Source organism: Lissotriton helveticus, chromosome 6 (genome assembly GCF_964261635.1).
Source record: "Lissotriton helveticus chromosome 6, aLisHel1.1, whole genome shotgun sequence".
NCBI lineage: Eukaryota > Metazoa > Chordata > Amphibia > Caudata > Salamandridae > Lissotriton > Lissotriton helveticus.
In genome coordinates, this window is record NC_136067.1 from 1,499,631,105 (window position 1) to 1,499,651,863 (window position 20,759).

The window sequence follows — 20,759 nt, forward strand, 5'->3', positions numbered from 1 at the left end:
TTTTATCTAAAGATGAAAGACTGAGTTGCCGCACCAAGATTTCAGTTTATGACCGGAGATAGAACACAGAATCCTGGAGTGGATATAAACATATGTGCAAGAGGGAAAAAATGAAAAGGGAGAGTGAGGGAGGAGAAGAGGTCCGAAGGCAAAGATAGATATGGTAGACAAAGAATGTGAAGAGAATTGTGGAAAGCAGAGATTGCAAGATTGGAGTGGAATGTGATAAGAAGGAAAAGTGAAAAGAGGAGAAAGGCAAGGGGAGAAGAGTGGACAGCGGGAGCGTGTAAGAGTAGAGTGGAAGGGAAAGATGGGAAGATGAACAAGCATTTAATGAGGGGAGGTGGCGATTAAGTAAAAAATGCGGATGTAGGGCAGAAAGTAAAGGAAGATTGGAGAGAAGGGAAGGAGTAAGGTGTGGAGGGCAGGAAGAAAAGCAGATACTAAGAGAGCAAGAAAAGAGTACACCTCTGCTTTATTAAATATACAGTAATTAATTATGTAAAGTTGAGGGGTTAAAGGAGTGTGTCACTCTCGGTCTGTCTCATCAATGCACAGTAGTGTTGTCCAAGACACACAATAGTAATTCTTTAACTGTGTTAAGTTTTATGCCATCAAACAATGTTTTGTGCCATCACAATAGGTATTCCTGATAAAACATAATAAAGTATCAGTTATTTCATTGGGATTACGCTTTGATGGAGAACCACGCTCTCATGCTTCAAACAAATAATTCTATTTCATGATCAGGCTATAAGTCGCGAAATCCCACTGCCACCTATTTTCTAACGAAGTCAGATATTCAACTCCATTCAGAGAGACTTCCACACACACTTTTTAACTATTAAAGCAACAAATTCAAATTAAGCACTGGTTACAGCTTAGGCTAAAATTTTAGCAAATCATTAGATTGTTTTGCTGACTTTAAATCATAGTCATGAACCACAGTTGTAGGGCTGCCTTTTGGGACTTTTTTTTAGATGACCTGAGGGTATTCAGTATGTTAAAACGTGATAGTCATTGTTATGGCTGCCAAAAGAGATCACATAGATATTTGAATGCTTTGGGATTCTGCAAGAGACCAGAAATCTTCATCTAAAAATCGAATCTGGGAGATAGAGTTTATAGGGAACTAGACATTTAGTGCACAATCAATTATTTCGGGGTTGCATTGAAGTTCAAGTTCAAGTTCAAAAATTTGTATAGCGCACTACTCACCCAGAGGGTCTCAAGGCGCTTGAGGGAGGGGGGGTACTTTACTTATCAAATATCCAGGTTTTTAGTTGTTTTCTGAAGGAGAGGTGGTTCTGTGTAAGGTGGAGGTCGGAGGGGAGAGAATTCCAGGTCTTGGCCTCTAAGTAGGAGAAGGATCTTCCCCCCCATGGTGGATCTTTGGATGCGTGGAATAGCGGCGAGGGCTTGATTGGACGATCGTAGTTGGCGGGAGGGGGTGTAAAAGGACAGGCGCGTGTTGAGGCATTCGGGTCCTAGGTTGTAGAGGGCTTTGTGTGCGTGGGTGAGGAGACGGAACGTTATTCTCTTGTTGACGGGGAGCCAGTGGAGGTCTTTTAGGTGACTGGAAATGTGAGCATGGCGGGGGATGTCTAGGATGAGTCTGGCTGAGGCGTTCTGGATGCGTTGGAGTTTTTTCTGTAGTTTGGTTGTCGTTCCGGCGTAAAGGGTGTTTCCGTAGTCCAGTCGGCTTGTGACCAGTGCATGGGTGATCGTCTTTCTTGTTTCGGTGGGGATCCATCGGAAGATTTTTTTGAGCATACGTAGAATGTTGAAGCATGATGATGAGACGGCGTTGACTTGTCTGGTCATCGAGAGGGAGGAGTCCAGGATGAAGCCCAGGTTACATGCGTGGTCCGTTGGTATGGGTGCGTTTCCCAGGGCCGGTGGCCACCATGAGCCGTCCCAGGCGGAGGGGGATGATCCTAAGATGAGGACTTCCATTTTGTCAGAGTTCAGTTTTAAACGGCTGTTCTTCATCCACTCGGCTACTTCTTTCATCCCTTCGTGTAGGTTGGTTTTGGCGGTGTTTGGGTCTTTGGTGAGGGAGAGGATCAGCTGGGTGTCTTCTGCATAGGAGATGATGTTGAGGTTGTGTTGGCGTGCTATGGATGCGAGGGGACTCATGTATACGTTGAAGAGGGTTGGACTGAGTGATGATCCTTGTGGTACGCCGCAGATGACTTCGGTGGCCTCTGATCTAAAAGGATTGAGTCGGACTCTCTGGGTTCTTCCTGCGAGGAACGAGATGATCCAGTCCAATGCTTTTCCTTGTATTCCGACGTTGTTGAGGCGTTGAATAAGGGTGCTATGACAGACTGTGTCGAAGGCTGCGGAGAGGTCAAGTAGGATGAGGGCAGCTGTTTCTCCGTTGTCCAGTAGAGTTCGAATGTCGTCTGTTGCTGCGATGAGGGCGGTCTCGGTGCTGTGTTTGGCTCGGAAGCCGGACTGTGAAGGGTCGAGGGATTTGTTGGATTCGAGGAAGGTGGCAAGCTGACTGTTGACGGCTTTCTCAATGACTTTGGCAGGGAATGGGAGGAGCGAAATGGGGCGGTAGTTCTTAAGTTCAGTGGGGTCTGCTGTGGGTTTCTTCAGGAGGGCACTGAGTTCGGCATGTTTCCAGCTTTCCGGGAAGGTAGCGGAGTTGAGGGAGCAGTTGATGACGTCTCGGAGATGGGTTGCGATAATGGAGTCTGCTTTGTTGAAAATGTGGTGGGGACAGGGGTCGGTTGGCGATCCTGAGTGGATGGAGTTCATCAGGCGGATGGTGTCTTCAGTGGTGATTGGGTCCCAGGCGCAAAGGTTGTTGGAGGGGGGTTTTAGTTCAGAGGTGGGTGGGGTGGACTGGTCTCCAAAGCTGTTATGTATGTCAGTGATTTTGTTGTGGAAGAACGAGGCTAGAGAGTCGCAGAGGTTTTGGGAGGGAGTGATGTCGTTGGTGCCGGCGGTGGGGTTGGTAAACTCTTTGACAATGTTGAATAGTTCCTTGCTGTTGTGGGCGTTGTTGTCGAGTCGATCCTTGAGTGCTGATTTCTTGGTGGCTCGGATCAGTTGGTGGTGTTTGCGGGTGGCGTTCTTGAAGGTGGTCAGGTTGTCAGTGGTTGGGTTTTTTCGCCAGGCTTTCTCGAGGGTGCGACAGATCTTCTTGGATTTCTTAAGCTCATCATTGAACCAAGGGGCATTTTTGCTACCTTGCTTGATTTTATGGTTTTTCAAGGGTGCTAATTCGTCAGCGCTGTGGGTGATCCATTGTGTGAGGTTGGTGGCTGCTTGGTTTGGGTCCGATGATTTGGCAGGAGGGTTTTGGTGAAGTGATGTGAGGAGCTGGTCGGTGTTAATTTTGTTCCAGTTTCTGCGGGGAATTGGTTGAGGGTGGTTGTGGGTCGTGGTCTTATTGTAGTTGAAGTGGACGCAGCTGTGGTCCGTCCAGTGGAGAGCTGTGGTGTGATTGAAGGAGATGTGCTTGCTGGAGGTGAAGATTGAGTCGAGCGTGTGCCCGGCATAGTGGGTGGGGGTGTCAACGAGTTGTTTGAGTCCGAGATTGGCGAGGTTGTCTAGAAGGGTGGTGGTGTTGCTGTCATTGTTCTTTTCCAGGTGGAAGTTGAGGTCACCCAGTAGAATGTAGTCCTCGGTGGGGAGGGCGTGTGGGCTGATGAAGTCAGTGATGTCTTCGCTGAATTGTGCGCGGGGTCCTGGTGGTCTGTAGATGAGGGTGCCTCTGAGTGTGGACTTGGGGTCGGTGTGGACCTGGAAGTGAAGGTGTTCGGCAGATGCGAGGTTATCGCCGGAACTGGTCGTGATGCGGATGGTGTTCTTATGGACGATGGCGATGCCTCCTCCTGTTTGGTTGATGCGGTCCTTTCGGATGATCTTGTAGCCGTCCGGGATGGCTATGGCGATGTCGGGCGTTGATGAGGCGTTGATGAGGCGTTCATCCAGGTTTCTGTGAGAAAGGCGACGTCCGGCGATGTGGTGTCGAGTAGGTTCCAGAGTTCAATGGCGTGTCTGTGGACTGAGCGGGTGTTGAGCAGGATGCACTTCAGGTGGTTAGTGTCGGAGCTCTGTGTGGTGTTTGTGGATTTGGTGTGGGTCCTGATGCAGTCGAGCTTGCAGGAGTGGCAGGTGAAGGGTCCATGGGTGTGTCCAGGGGCGGCGTGGTAGCTGTCTGGGAGACGGCCGGGGTTGAGTGCTGAGAGGGTGGCGTCGTCGTACGTTAAGCGGGTGGATTGGATTTTGCGGGGGCCAGGGGGTCTGGCGCTGGGAGCGGTCCAGGCGCGGACGGGCGTAGACGGGCTTATCTTTGGCGCACCTTCGGCGCACATGGGGCGCGTCCGCTGCGCGTGAACGCTGCACGCAAATGCGTCTGTCATAAGTGGATAGTGGAGGGGGCGGAGCGAGGGAGGGGCAGCTGGGAGGCGGGAGCGGGGTGGAGAGCCTGGCTGGGAGGAACAACAACAAAATGTCGGCAAAACAAAAGCGAAACAGGATGTGGGCAGAGGCACCGGCACAATCGGGTACAGTCCTCCAAATATAGCGCTATTACAGACTTTCAAATATAGCGCTGTTACATCACACAGGCAACAGAATATAATTAAGCGCGATGTGGGCTATGCGAAAAGCGCTACGATAATTATTAAGGCAATCAAATGCAATATCCGACAATGCGAGCAAGCGCTTTTATACACAATCAGGTATTATACACAATCAGGCAGTCAATACAATTTAGTCAATGCAAGTGGTAAAGGCAGCAATGAGAAGTCAAGCGCTACGATACCACGGGAGCAGGGAGCAAGGTGAGCGACCGTTTCTGAGCGAGTCAGGACGGTCACAGCGCTGGTGTGTGCAGGACAGCCCTTAACTTCAGTGGGAGGGAGGGGCAGCTGGGAGGCGGGAGCGGGGTGGAGAGCCTGGCTGGGAGGCACAACAACAAAATGTCTGCAAAACAAAAGCGAAACAGGATGTGGGCAGAGGCACCGGCACAATCGGGTACAGTCCTCCAAATATAGCGCTATTACAGACTTTCAAATATAGCGCTGTTACATCACACAGGCAACAGAATATAATTAAGCGCGATGTGGGCTATGTGAAAAGCGCTACGATAATTATTAAGGCAATCAAATGCAATATCCGACAATGCGAGCAAGCGCTGTTATACACAATCAGGTATTATACACAATCAGGCAGTCAATACAATTTAGTCAATGCAAGTGGTAAAGTCAGCAATGAGAAGTCAAGCGCTACGATACCACGGGAGCAGGGAGCGAGGTGAGCGACCGTTTCTGAGCGAGTCAGGACGGTCACAGCGCTGGTGTGTGCAGGACAGCCCTTAACTTCAGTGGGAGGGAGGGGCAGCTGGGAGGCGGGAGCGGGGTGGAGAGCCTGGCTGGGAGGCACAACAACAAAATGTCGGCAAAACAAAAGCGAAACAGGATGTGGGCAGAGGCACCGGCACAATCGGGTACAGTCCTCCAAATATAGCGCTATTACAGACTTTCAAATATAGCGCTGTTACATCACACAGGCAACAGAATATAATTAAGCGCGATGTGGGCTATGTGAAAAGCGCTACGATAATTATTAAGGCAATCAAATGCAATATCCGACAATGCGAGCAAGCGCTGTTATACACAATCAGGTATTATACACAATCAGGCAGTCAATACAATTTAGTCAATGCAAGTGGTAAAGTCAGCAATGAGAAGTCAAGCGCTACGATACCACGGGAGCAGGGAGCGAGGTGAGCGACCGTTTCTGAGCGAGTCAGGACGGTCATTGAAGGATTTAGGGGCATATTTACAAGGGCATTATCATCACTTTTTTGGCTTGAAAAGCGGAGATAAAAAAATCGCCCTATTTACAAGAGGGTGCTAACATGAATAATCGCATGTTAGCACCCTTTTTCACAATGCCTCCCTTTGCATCTCTAATGAGTTGCAAAGTGGGCATCACTGGGCGTTCCCCGGATGGACTACCTCGGAAACATCACTGATGTTCACATCGCGATATTTACAAGGCAGCCCACAGTATTTTAGCACTCGTTAGATTTTGGCAAAAACTGCGGTTTTCACCAAAAACTAACATCTGCTAAAATCCAGACTTACCTATGCTTTACATAGGGGGTGGATTGTGCTGATACGACCACAGGGTCGTATCAGCAAGGTTATCGCCGTTTTGTGGGGAATATCGCTGGAAATCCAGCGATGTTCCCTGCAAAACGGCGATAACCTCGCTATCTCTGGAATTTTTTTTGCCCTGGAGTAACGCGTTGTTTAATTAACGCGCTACCAGGACGATACATTCCAGAGATAGCCTGCGATAAAAAATGTATTGCGAAGCACGGCCAGAGATAATTATCGCTGTCCGTTGAAAATATGCCCCTAATTGATTTAAAAGATTAACTCATTAAGAAGAAGTAGGTGAATAATAATGTAGCCAAATTAGAATGGACAAACAGTAATACAAAATTAATCTGGATAAGACTTATATATGTAAGTAACATCGTCAGAGTTCAAAGAGAGACCTAGTCCAGCCCATAACATTAGCCGTGTCTAAGACGACAATTAAAAAACTAGCTTTATATAAAGCTTTTAACTGCCTCACAAATTTTTCGATTAGATATTGTGTACTTGCTCTTGTGTACTTTTCAGTTTTTTTGCCTAAATAAATTTATCCCAGATCCTACTACGGAAGTTGATATTTCATTTTTTAGAGAAACAACAATGTTGCCAACGTACACTGTCCAGTGGCGTCAACAAAACAATGCAGTCAAGTGTGCAGGAGGAACAACCATTCCTGCTGACAGGAGCACGGTTCCACTAACAAAAGGTTGTTATCAAATAGTTCAAGCTCAGTTTACATAAAATTAATACGCTTAAATCAAGTTCATGGTTCCACTTTGGAATATTTAATGTTCATTCCAGTCTTTATGAACATGCGATACAATCCATGGTAATCCATCAATTTCAATCCATGGCGTGTTCAAAAACCCAATGCATTTCGGGTCCCTTCATTAGAAGTCACTAAACCAGGCTCTACAAAATCAAATGAAAACATATGCATATCCTACTACGGAAGTTGATATTTAATTTTTCACCTGTAAGTAAAGAATCGTGTTCAAAACAAGTGATTTCACACCATTTTTCTTTTAAATGTTGATTTGAAGAAATAAATCTGAAGATTTTATTGACTGTCTGGTTATGAATCTACCTGGACTTATAAATATCAACTAGCATAGATTCCTAACAGGTGGAAGACGAGCTAATCAATATCATTATTATTGATCAATACATTAGGTATTGTACTTCAGGGGCCGTAATATTGAAAGTGCCCTGGGGGTGGCAGAGGCTTGAATTGCCCTTCTCTGAAGCAAATCACAAAGGTGCATTCTCAAGAGTACCTCATTTACATCTGGGTGTGGCTCCATGCAAATGAGTGAATCCTTTGCCTCTGCACCTGTGCCATTTTAGAACCGTGCAATCGTGGATGTACAGGCAAAGAGGCTGTCAGGAGGTGCACTGACTGTTTGCCACGTAGAGATGCTTCAAGCCATCACTGATGTGCTAATGTGCTGTTCCTAGTGCAGGCACCAGTTTTTCGCTTTTCCAGGGAACAGTGCATTTGCTAGGATGCTGCTCACTGTCCCACAATGCACCCGGCGCACACACCTGGAACAGTGCACTGCAGCTGTAATTCGGCCCAAAGAGTCGATGCCTTTAACAGTATTTAAAATTGATGCAGAGAAGGCATTTGATTGTTTCCCCACTAGTTTAGTCACATATAAACAGCAAGAGAATGGACTGTTGTGATTGGTCATAAAATGCTGTTAGTTAAAAATAGCACCTAATTCTATGGTACCTGTGCAGTATTTAAAAAGGGTAGAAAATAATAACTATTTCAAGGCGAAGGGAGTGAAAAAGGGAGATAGAGGTGAAAGGACAAACAGGATAATTGGAGAAACTGCAACCCTGTTAGTTAGACAACCTTATACATAGCAGAATGTCAGAAACCCTTGCAGAGGGACACAGGGCCTACTGGGCCCAACCGTGGTTGTTGATGCCTTTTACTCCTGATGTCCTGGACCCTGCCTACCATGGGTCCTGAGCAACTGGGCCAAGTACACCTTCATTTAACTCTCAGGAGTAGCTGTGGTCGGACAGTCAGGGCTCCCTTTGGGAGGGGATGTAGATATAGGTCGGTGAACATGACTCATAACTCAAAATGCAAACAGTACAAACAATAAATCAATTTCCAGCCAAATACTTGCTTTCATAAGAAAAAGTGGTATTTTATTTCTGACTGTACACATGCAAAGGGAATATGACATTCAGAAGCAACAACACAATTTCCCTTGAGGTTGGGGATTTAGTTGATGTCATGCAATTCCCTATCCCTCCCTAGTTCGTGTAACCTTTTTTAGAGTTATTCCGCATTCACTGGTAAGGGAATGTAAACTAATGGGCAGTACTCAAGAGTTCTCCTTTCTGACCTTTTAGGAACCAAGTCAAAAGTGTCTATGTTGCTGCAGCACCATTAGCAGCAAGTTCCTCTGGGCCTCAAAGCCTGGGATTCATTCTTACCCATTCGGTATGGCAGTGTTCAGCGGTGCAACGAGTGGCCTCTCCTCGGGCACTCCCCAGTTTGAATGGTTTACTGCAAAGTTGGACCTCCCGCGATGGACGTGGCAGCACCCAGTGGTGCAGACTCTTCCTGTTTAGCCTTGCTGACGGTCGGGTGCGTGATCGGAGCTGCTCCTGCTCGGCGGACACAAAAGGTAAGTTGCTCCTCCCCCTAGAAGGTGGGGATGTTGCTGGTGTGATCCTTCAGTTCCTGATTGGAGGTCCAGTGAGAGTGTGGTGTCCTCGTGATGTCTCTTTGAACCCTCAGGACTTCATCAAGTGCAGATCATAGGGTGTGGGCTTATCTCGCTGGTCACAGCATTTCTCCTTCAGTCCAGGCAAGTATTACCGATAGTCCCTCCTGGCATACGGGGTTGCCACGGTCCTCACAATCAGGGCACAGACTTCTTTAGACAATTTCTCCTACTCTGGCAGCCTCTCCAGGTATATAGGATTGCCAATCTCGGTAGACACAGGTCCTGTGCACATGGCCCAAACTCAGTTCGCCAGTGACTCCCTGTGGCATATAGGGTTTGAGCTGTGTTGGTGCTTCCCACCCAGTACTTCAGATACAGATCAGAACAATGCTGCCCTCTCCTGGCATACAAGGGACTCAGAGCAGATAGTGAACACGGGCAATGGCTCAATCGGTGCACAGCCTTACACCTCGCTCTGAATCGTCGTGCAGTGCTCCCCACTGGTTCTCGCTCCCCTCAACACTCTCCTCTTCTTCATATGGCACTTTGGTCTTTGCAAGCAGGCAAGCGATGGTTCTTCAGGCTCCAGAGCAGGTGCTCTTGGTGTCTTGGATGATGCCCCCTCACTCAGTAGGGACACCAGCAGGCCTTTGCTCCCAATGCTGGTCAAACTCAGAAGTCTTCTAGATCTTCCCTTGCTTACACAGCCCGTCAGACTGCTTGGTAGATGACATTTGTTCGGGGACTCAACCTACCCTTCTTATAGTTCTTTACTAGGTACCTATTGTGATTAAGGGTCGGAGTTTTTGAAGTTTTATGTTGAGGTTCTGCTTCTTTTGAAGTGGGCACTTCTCCTATTCATCTTCCATTATGAAAAAGGTCTGTATCAGCAGGCACGGCTCTGAAGCGGATTGTCCACAACATAATTCATGGGAGTGACCAGAGTTCAGACCGGGATGTTAACCACAGTTATATGTGCATCAAAAAGTTAATCCCAGGACCCTATCCAACTCTTTATGATTCCCTCATCAGCCCCAACCCCCTTCCTGAAATGTGTTCAGGCCCCTTCCTTGTGATCTATCACTGAATCAAAGAGCAGTCTTTTGAAATGTAGAGGGAGTCTGTTCCTTTTCTCTAGGGTGTCCCCACCCAGCTCACATGAATGCAACATTGCACAAATCTGTCTTGGGGATTTCTCTCCTCCTCATGTCTTCACCAGGTAGGCCTGGGCTTCCTAAAATGGAACCCAGGGTCCTCCATACAATGTACCCTTGCAGGCACATATACTCAGTGCACATTCATAGCACACTTTCTGTTCAGTGCTAGTACCTCCATGCATTGTGCATTTACCTGTACACATGCATTCAGTATGCACACTCAATCTGCACACATGGTTCAGTACTGAAGCGTTTCTATATTCAACCGAGGTAAGATTATTTTCAAACACATGCACTAGCAGCACACACACTCACTATGTACATACTGCACATCTCTTCACCCTTCATATACTGTATGTCACAGAGGCACACATACACAAAACATATGCGGTCCCTGCGTACACACTGTACAGCACTCCATCTCTCATGTAATTTGTTCCTCTCAGGAATACATAAACCCAGCACATGTACTAACCACACATGTACTAACCACACATGTACTGCACAGTACTGCTCCATCATTTTATCGTACCCTCCCCAGGCACATTTATAGTTAACGCATTCACTACTACTGCTCTGTGCAGCACTTCACATCTATCTGATGTTAGCCGAGAGTGTGTTAAGCACACAGCAGCAGAACATCTAAAAAGGTTAGTGAGCTTGTTGGCCTCTCTCCAGTGACACCGGGTAAAAAGGTCTGGTTCACTATTACTAATCTCTACATATTACGCTATCACCACCATGCTTATGCTGCTTCACTCCTGGTGAAGGAGGTAGCATTCCATCACTGAGGGTAGCGCTTAGCATGCCCCTCCAGGTCCAACAAGACCACAAACAGTGAGACAGGCCCATGCCATGGCACACAAGCATGATCTGTGTTCCCCCATGACAACAAAAATCAGTATTAGGGATCCAGACAACAGTACAGTTGGACACTCCAGGCAGGTGTACACTTCTTTACCATGTAGAGTACTTTTCTGTCCCAATACAGAGATATCAAGTGAGCAATTACCACTGCTGACCAGATAATTATGGGTCAGGGTTTTGAGAAAGACTGATATGAAATTAATGTGAAATGGGCAACACCCAGATATTAGATTTATAGTGTAATTATGGAGGTTTGGAGACGCTTTCCTCTTCCTATTTTCTTAGTGGGAAATTATGCAAAGAGTTGGCATTCCAGCCCAATTTCTACAGGCTTTAGACGGTCTGTATTCAGGGTGCAGTGGTTAAGTGGTGATTTATGGATGCTTATCTGTTATAACTGAGTGGATTCATACGGCACGCTTATCCCTTAAACGTTTTTAGGGGAGGAAATGATAAAGAAAGACCTGCTTATTTGGTGTGCAATGTAAATAGTCTATCAGGGATCACGATTTTAAACTAACAGATCCACACATCCTGCTTTGTTGTAAAGGTACAAGAACTATAGATGGAGATAGTATGACTCAATTCCGCTATGGAGGAGTGATCATTTCTTTGGACTGGGTCGAGTTCTTTACTCCAAACTATGTCCCCCTCTTGCATACTGTGCTTGAATAGTTTGTAGTGTCGAATAAGTTCTATTTTTCAATAATGGGGCAGATTCTATTCGTAAAGGTCATTGTGATTCCCTAGACAACCTTTTGTTATGCAGTTTGCCACCGTGTCTCAATATAATGGAAATAAAAATAGCGAATTGAAAAAAAATGAATTAATTTGGGCTATTGAACTGAACATAGGTTTTATGGTGTTCATTAGCTAGAACGTGTTATTGTAACGACCTTGCATTATCTGTCATTCATCTGCTTCATTTGCCTCGTTGTTTAAGGAATGCTGCCAATTAACTTTTTCAAATGGTTCAATAAGACAAGTTTCGAGAAGGATTAACTTTTATTTCCTAAACGACTTTACATTATCTCTTTTGGAGCAACTGTGGCTAGGTTTGTCAAGAGTTTACATACTCCTATTAAGCATGTGGCTACTCTTGTTGTCACATCGGCGTTTATCTAACTCATGTTTGCCTCAGCACTCTATTTGACCAAATGATAACCTAGTTTCAATTGATATGAACGTGAGGCCCCTATGTCGCCAGAGAGATCTGAAATAAAAAGTTTGAAAAGGATTGACCCTACCTAGCTCATCAGATCAGGAAGTAAGGCTTTACTAAAAGTACCTTCTTTTATCACGTTTCCAGATGGGTGGGGGCTACTTTTCAGTTGTGAATGAAAAATGTTGAAATGCTGTTTCACTGGTGCTACATATGACACGATTATATTTCTATCTGTAAAAAGAGGAAGACATTGCCTTTGTCAGATATTGTGTTCCTTCTGTCTGTCTCCTTTCACCCACTCCAGGACGTCCAGGGAGTATGAGTGTACCCTGTAAATTTAATTCAGTGCAAATGTAATAAAATCATATTTAGTGGAAGAATATATAAGAAGTAAACTTCTGCATTTTTTCTAACTTTTGTCACAACATTGTTCAAGGTAAGGTTCATGTTTTAAAATAAGAGCAAGTATAATCATAACCAGATTTCATTTTTAACCCATCTGTTTTTTTTAATAGGTATGTGCGAATTGCAAGACGCTCACAGAAAACCTAGAAGATGCAATTGTACAATTAAAAAGGAAAGACAAAACAATTGAGGAACTTCAGTTTGTTTGCAAGAAGTTTGAAAGTCAACTATTGGCACAGGTAAATACCCCTAAACAATTACTTTTGTTCTCTTGCTTTATCCCAAAACAAGCACTTTGTTTAATTTTAGTTTGGCATTATCTTACGTTAAAACATGTAAGCTACAAATTGCAAATGACTCTTAAAAACAGCACAGAATCCATGGCAAAGACAGTTTCATGTGTTGCTGTGGGGCACTTTCAGGCCACAGTCTGGGGATTTTGCCAGGCAGGGGCGTCGTGAACACCTCGCTTTAGCGTGAACACCTCGCTTTAGCAGCTACTAAGAGCGGCTAATGCCGGGGAAAAGAGGTGGACTTACACCTCTCTCTGAAAGAAGAGAAAGTATGGACTCACTAGGCATCAAGTTTTATCACACACTGCCTTAGCGGCAATATAGTCAAACTGCCAGGCAAACTTGACTATGTGTGCTTACTAGATTTGAGGAGTGTTTAAATAATTTCTGATGCTCCTCACTGAACATACAAATGAAAAATGTTCTTAAAGATTTGGAAAAAAATATGAGTTACCATTTCGAAATTTAAATACCACCTGTAACCAGGTCAAGGTTGGCTGTGTCTGATATAGTCTCACATTCAATGTTGCTGCACTGTCTCTGAGCAATTGGTATTCCAGGTTCAGCCCTGAATTGATTTTCGTCCTTTGTGACTGACTGGAGCTAGTCTGTCACTCTTTCTTCTTACCAATCACAGTTTAAAGCCATTTGCTCATCCTAAGCCCAGCACTATTTATCATTTATTTCTCTCCTCTACCATGTTTAATTAAATCCTTCAGTCAACATCCCAAATCCCATATTCATCTCAGGCTGGACAGTGACAATTGTCATCTCAGTGACAATTTCAGATTTTGTCTCTCCACTGTAGCCATCTTAGTCACTGCCAAATGTCTCAAAAGTAATTCTTATATGACCAAAGGGCTCTTATTTGCCTGTCCCCCATTCCATTTGTTCACCAAACATGTGAAAATCTAATCTAATCCGGTTGTCTGCGATTGGTGTTGACGGCCCAGCACGGAAACTTTTACAATCTTTCCTAGCTGACAGGTCACAAACTGTGGATTTGGATGGTAATTCATCTAAACCATTTACACTCCCTTGTGGGGTGCCACAGGGCTCTTCTCTTACTCCAACGCTTTTTAACATATACGTGGCACCACTGGCAGGGGTTATTAGATCCTTTGGCTTCCAGCTCACCTCCTACGCTGATGACACACAAATAGTGTTGTCGTTGACGAGGGGAGGTGAGAAGAAACTGGGGACCGGTTCCATGAATGCATGAGCGCAATATCCTGTTGGATGTCCTCCAATTGCTTAAAACTCAATTCTAATAAGACGGAGGTCTTAAAGTTTGGGAATAATCCACAGGTGTGGACACCGGACTGGTAACCGGAAGACCTGGGCTCTTGCCCTGTACCCACCAGGAAGGCCAAAAACCTGGGGGTATTAGTGGACAACAAACTTACCATGGGTGATCAAGTAAGCATGGTGACCTCAGCTTGTTTTATGATTCTTAGAATCATAAGGAAAATCAAGATCTTCTTGACTGAGAGCAATCTCAAGACAGTAGTCATGGCCCTTATAACGTCGTGTTTGGACTACTGTAATAGCCTATATTTGAACATACAAAAACAACATGTGTATAGGCTTCAATTAGTCCAAAACGCAGCGGCCAGGCTGCTGTCCGGAACACCCAAATTGGTCTCTGTGAAAGGAGAGCTTAAGAAACTACATTGGCTTCCGATAAAAGATTAAAAAAAAAAGAGCTCGCTTCAAGGCACTCTGTATTATTTTTAAGGCCATCAATGGAATTGGTCTGGAGTTTCTTAAGCAAAAGTTCCACTGGTATGTTCCTGGTAGAACATTACGATCTACCAGTGCTAAACAAGTGCAAGTCCCCATGTCAAAAAAAGTTAGCTGGGGGGGGCAGGAGTTTCACTCTCTGTGCCTCGAGAGCCTGGAATGAGCTTCCCTTTTTGCTTAAGATTGCCCGGATCTTCTTTCATTTCGGAAGGGCCTGAAGACATGGCTCTTCTCGCAGTAGTACTACTCTCAGCTTCCCCAGGTAACCAGTACTTAGCACCAGGACACCTAAGGGTAATCACGCGCTCTACAAGTGCAAATAACATAACATAACTGAGCCCCACACTTCCTCTCACTGACCAGACCCTCAATCTGGAAGTCATCTTTGAACCTCCTCCCATATCAGTCACATCTTAGCCACCTCCTTCTACTACAAGCACCTTCCCAGAATGATTCTTCACTATCTGCTCCCCCAGTCTAAGAAAGACTGTTATTCAAGCCATGATATTGTCCCACCATGATTATGGCAACTCTCTCCTTATTGGACTCCCTTAGAATCTTATCTCTAAACTTCAAAGGATCCAGAATGCCATTGTGCGCCTTATCTTCTAACACCTCCCACTAATCTTGCACTTACCACCTTTGAATTGAGCTCCACTGGCTGCAATATGTGAGGCGTGCAAAATCTCTTTGCCTCTGCCATAGAGTTTATGGCACAAGCCCTAAATTTCCTTCTGGACAAAATCTACCTCTGCATTCCTACTCATTCTCTGCATTCAGCATCTCCACTTCCACTGACAGTCCCAAGAATCTGTCACTCCAGAGTTGGAGGTAGAGACTTTTTTTATGGTCCTAATACAGGAGCTCTAGCCCTCCCCATCTTCACACACACAAAATAACCACCATCACAAAATTTCTGAAGACTTTATTTATTACATCCTAAATTCCTCCCTTCTCTTATTTCTCGCCGCTGGGCTAGCCACAGGACACTCGAGGAGTAGTTGTGCACTTTACAAAACCCCTTCATCACCATCATCAAAGCTCAGGATAAAGTCCTAGACCTATCATTTGATGTTCGTAGAACCCTGTACTGCCCTTCCAAAAATAAAGTTGTGAGTAAGTGGAAGACAGGTGGGATCATAGACAAATGTTTAGCCATCATTTCTAGTAAACTAGTGAACGCTCTCTCCTTCCTATTGTTATGAAACACTGAACAGGAAGTTTCTAATCAGTTAGAACTTAAAATGCCATCTCACTCACCTACAATGCTTGTTATATGTCAATCCAGGTAACCCGTACCGCTTGACACTGGATGATGTCCATCACATGTTGTGGTCTCTGGGGTCTATAAGGTGATCTGATATAATTGCGGACTGACCACCCTGGCAGTAAAGGGAATCAATGTCCATAACCAATACAACATAAAACAGGACCCTGAGGTACACTCAGCGCCCTACAGCTGGAGATGGGGTACAAGGATAGGTGAGCTGGCTACACATGTGGCGGAAACCCATGAGGAATAGATGCTATACCAACCTGAATGTTGTCAAGTTGGATAGAGTTTACTTTTTAAAGGGGGCTGCTGCCCCTGAGAGCTTATGTCAATGGACTATCACAGGTGAGAAAAGGTATAGGACTGAGACTGCCACAAGCCAGTCACAGCCCTAGGGAAACACAATCAGAGGAGGAAGGCCCTGGCCTTCCCCTAAATGACAGAGGCACTTCTCAGCTAGGAGAGCCATCCTGATCCCACGACTCCTTCCTTCAAAAGTGCACCTGACCAATCAAAAGCCCGAGTCTTGTGAATCTATACCTGAAAAGGGAATATCCTTAGATTGTGAGGGAAAGAAAGTGCTGTGCATTTCCTGCTGACAGGAATTTCACCGCCTGCAGCGCACCACATAAATCAACAGCGTAGCAGATGCAGGTAGCAAAACGCTTGTCTGCAAGGAGGAAAAGAGGAAGCATGGGGAGGATACCTTCTGTAACAAACATACAGGCCTAGAGTGCTTTGGAGTTTGCCCCAGGGTGAAATACCTGCAAGTCAACTTTTTCACCTTAGACATATATGGCACTGAATCGAAAACACAAATTATAATTGTTAAGCCTGTTAAAAATTGTCCTCTGCCTGAGCTTGTGAAATTGCAGACAAGAATTTCAAACCAACATAATGACTGGGAACTATTCTCATAAGAATCATGTTTTATCTGTGGTAAGCCATTGATTTTTGACTTCCCTTCCTTATGTCCTATATAACTCTCTCCTAGGGACCTAATTCATTCTGACATCATGGAGCAGGTCCTATTAGTGGAGAAAGGAACCTTCTACCTCTCCAGAATTTCCACACTTGAGAGCAAGTCAGGAGGCATCCAGATCTGTACAGACCCAAACACTGTTCCTGCTAGATCATATCAGGATGATGATGCTAGTATAAAACCTGGATCTTCAGTACAAGAAGGAAATTGGCATTCTGCTTTAGGTCTTCGGGGTGTTTATTTACACCCTCCAATCTAGACTTCTCACTGCAAATGTCTCTGCTTTGTGCTGGAGGTCTCCATTACTAGTTCTGTCTAGATTTGTCTCAAAATAATTCACAGTAGTCATTTCAGAAGTGATGGGAACTTTTTACAAACAAGAAGTACACATCTATCCCTTTCCTCGAAGACTCACTCATTTTAGTTTCATCACTGCAGGAGTCAATTGCTCATCTGATCGTACAGAGATGTTTCCCCAACACTTAGCTGCAAGTGAGTATATTTTCAAATCTGTTTTCCACAGAGTTATTCCGTTTCATGGGAGCAACGCTAGCACAAAAGCAAAGTTTTTTCTCTGCCTGATTAGATCAACAATATTTATTAATGGGCGCCCTATTTTAAGAGAAGAGAGTATCCCACCACTCAGTGATTGTAAAGGATATTGACCTGGTTAGCTCCCATTGCCATATGAAATGAATAACTTCATCTGGTGGGTCATCAGAAGCAAGAGACGACCTTCACACTTCAGGATTCTAATTACAGATTTACAGAAACAGGAGCTCAAATAGAGGAACCAGATACCCCATACCTTATTATAACAGGATCATTTTCCCATATCCAGGACCGGCCTTAAGATCCAATAAAGCACAGATAATGTGTTATTTAAGAAGATTTTTATTAAATGATCCTTGTTTCCCGTAGGATACCGCTTCCCGCATAATTTTATTTTTCCAAGCCTTTTGACAATGAAGAGCCACAGAGTGCTCATCTCTTTCAACAATTCCAAGTGATATTTGAACTGACAAGGGTCTACTCATTTGAAAGAACTTCACTAGTTTTTAGTATACCTATGGAGTAAAGGAATTCAGAAGGACACTTAACTTCAACTCAACTAGAAGGTGAACAGGCTCAGCAGTTGTTCTTGGCACCTCACAAGTGGTTGCTGCAGCTTGACATGACAAGCAAAATATGAAATGTCTCTCGAATAGATGCTTTTGTTTCATGGATGGGGAAGGGGGAGTCATTTGTGTTGTACTCTTTTCTCCTGTACTGGAGACATAGACATGGACTGCACTGCTTTGGTGTCATTGATTCTGAAGTTCTTATTGTGCCCAAGCAGATTTGCTGCTCGAGCCTACTAATGCAAGCCAGAACTTCTTCACTGTTTGTCTTAAGGAAAATCTTTTGCTATGGAGTTGGTGACGGGAGGAAGAGGAGAGTGTAGTGCTCCCTACCCCTCTCAATCTCTAAAGTGGAATGAATTGTTCCTAAAGGCTTGTGGCCGCTGAAATCAACCAGCGGTAAACAATTTGACCAGGGCACAATACAAAAACAATTGGATGTGCTTCTGTTTTTGTGATCAGGAAGAAGAAGTAATATTTCTGACACTCACCATAGATTAAATGTTGTTTTTGTGACCTTATAGTCCAACTCGGTCAATTTGACTTTTAGAGTTTGCAAAACCCATTTGGCAGCTATTGGCGTTTAGAGAAACTTTTCAGGCTCATTTAATAATTTTGGTAGTTGCATTTGAAAGCCTTCTTTTTACCATCCACTAGAAAAACATATCCATGTTAGAGCTGAACATTGTCCAGCATGCTCTGGGTTATTAACCCCTAGTGTGCGTCAGACGGCCCCCAGCCGTCCGACGTCACGGTGGGCGTGTGCAGAGGACGGCCGGGGGGGCGTCCGAACTCCGCCCACTCAATAAAACGCCCACACTGCGCGAAAATTCACGCAGTGCGGAAAGGGTTAACCAGCGCAGTGGTTCGGCACTCAGCTCGGAAGTGGGAGTGTGGGCATGTTCTCCACACAGGCTGTAATGAAGCCTGGGTGGAGCACATGCAAAGTGCGCGTGACTGTTTGGCCAGGCTCAGAGGGTCAGCCAAACAGTCATTGCGCACTCACAGAGTGCCTACCACTCCCACTCCCCTCTGCTCTGAGCAGAGCAGCGCCGTCCCACAAATATACCACAGCAGAAACAAATCAAATGTTCATAACAATGAGTTATTACCATCTTATTTTTCCTTTATTTACACTGCTGAAAGCAGTGGCGTGATGCTCCTCCGCCTTAGCGGACGAGCCGCCACTTGAAGTACGTGCTGGGCACTACCCTTAATAGTCACAACATGTAACATAATCACAAACCATGCACGCAGTGGATGTGCACCCTAAATAGTCACAACATGTAGCATAATCACTTCTGGTGCGAATAGTAGTAAGTTGGAAAAACAAAAAAGTGATGGGTTGAATGCTTAAATTAATTCTAGTCAATAGTAATTACACAGTCCATTGTTTTTTGCTCACTATGCCACTGTAGACAACGCCCAGTCAAACATAAATCTGTCCTGCTGCTATTCCAGTAGGAATTGCCCACTCTGAACTGCCTGGCTAATGTCCACTCCAGATGAGCACAAAGGCAAACCACGAGCTGTGTACACCAGTAAGTTGACCACCTTCAATGTACCCGAATGCCTCCATTGTGAGCATACTTCTTTAAGATATTATGAAGCCCATGATTGAAAGCACCGGGTTTTCCGTGTCCATGTGGTATATACACCTGCCACCGGCCTATGACATTTGTGGACAAAATGAATTTATCTGCCAAAAACAAAGACCGAAATTTGGTAAACAGGACTATGTTTCTAGAAACAGAGAAGCTTAATTGTTAATCCAAAAATCTGTGTATGTACTGGGAAACGAGCACTTAATGTAAGTGTCTGTTTGGGGACACAACTGGTGAATTCACAAATACTTCACCCTGTATTTGAGTGACAATTATGGACGTGATAGCTTTTTAATCTTGATATGCTGATCATTTAGTAGCTTAAGTAATGGAATTTTTCATGATTGCCCATTTAAAACTAGGTGTAGCACCTTATCCCATTTCTTTGGAAATTTGTACTGTGAAAGGTATCATTTGACCCCATTGGTTTAAAACATTTCTTGTAGGGAGGGCTCCTCCCAAAGATGATAATGTGTTGGCGGGGGAAGAGGGACGGGATGTTAAGTATTGAACTTGCTCCCTTTGTTTGCCTGTTGTGTGCCCATCTATGAACGTCTTTTTGCCGCACCAGGTTGAAAAGTCACCAACCACCACTGAAAGACAAAGTAAACATAGATAGAACTCCCAACCAGCTATTAGTTTATAAAAGGTGCTTTTTATTTTCATAGGAACAACTACTAAAAACTGATCTCAATAAGAAGACAAAGAAAACCAGTACATGACTGCAGTGCCTCAAACAGAAGTCTGATGTTTTCCTTACTAATCCAAGAATAATAATAGAGAAGCATTCAAGGCTGGCCAGAAAGAGAAAGCTTTCAAGCGCGGGCAGTGCTGATCAAGTCACCACGTCACAGAACATTAGGTCACAGAAAATGAGTAGCGACTTCAAGCCATGGGTTTGAAAGTATTTTGGAGCACTGTCTCGGATTCGATGCCAAAAGAATTAATACAAGTGCCAATTTTGTGTGTGCAGTAGGGCTTAAGTGTTAAAAATGTGTATATCCGTTTTCAGTATTTTTTTGTTCTATTATTTACAAACTATTTGTCAGTAAAGTACAAATATTTGCCACTTTCCGTTTAACTTGAATTAAAATATTGTTAAATAAGTTGATAATAGTTGTATGTGCCTGTTTTTTCAATAGCGGATGTGCAAGGGTCATAACGTTTTTTTTTTAACCGCTCAGAAATGGTTCTGAAAGGATTTGTCTGTCACCTCATGCGGATTGCCAAGATGTGGTTTGCATTTTAAACTGCAGTCGCCTTTTGCTTACTCACAGAGAGCAGAGGCTCAAAGATCATTTTTACACTCCTCCCGGCAAGTGACA

General features: G+C 44.6%; 1 protein-coding gene across 1 annotated transcript in view; it reads left to right on the top strand.

The window, feature by feature from the left end:
* LOC144761801 (uncharacterized) overlaps window positions 1-20,548 on the top strand; it is a 206,148-nt gene extending 185,600 nt beyond the window's left edge. The window contains exons 7-8 of the mRNA XM_078647044.1: window positions 12,529-12,657; window positions 20,103-20,548. Of these exons, the coding sequence (XP_078503170.1) occupies window positions 12,529-12,657; window positions 20,103-20,156 (183 nt within the window). The 3' untranslated portion in view covers window positions 20,157-20,548. The remainder of the gene's footprint in view (window positions 1-12,528; window positions 12,658-20,102) is intronic.
* Window positions 20,549-20,759: the final 211 nt, after the last annotated feature.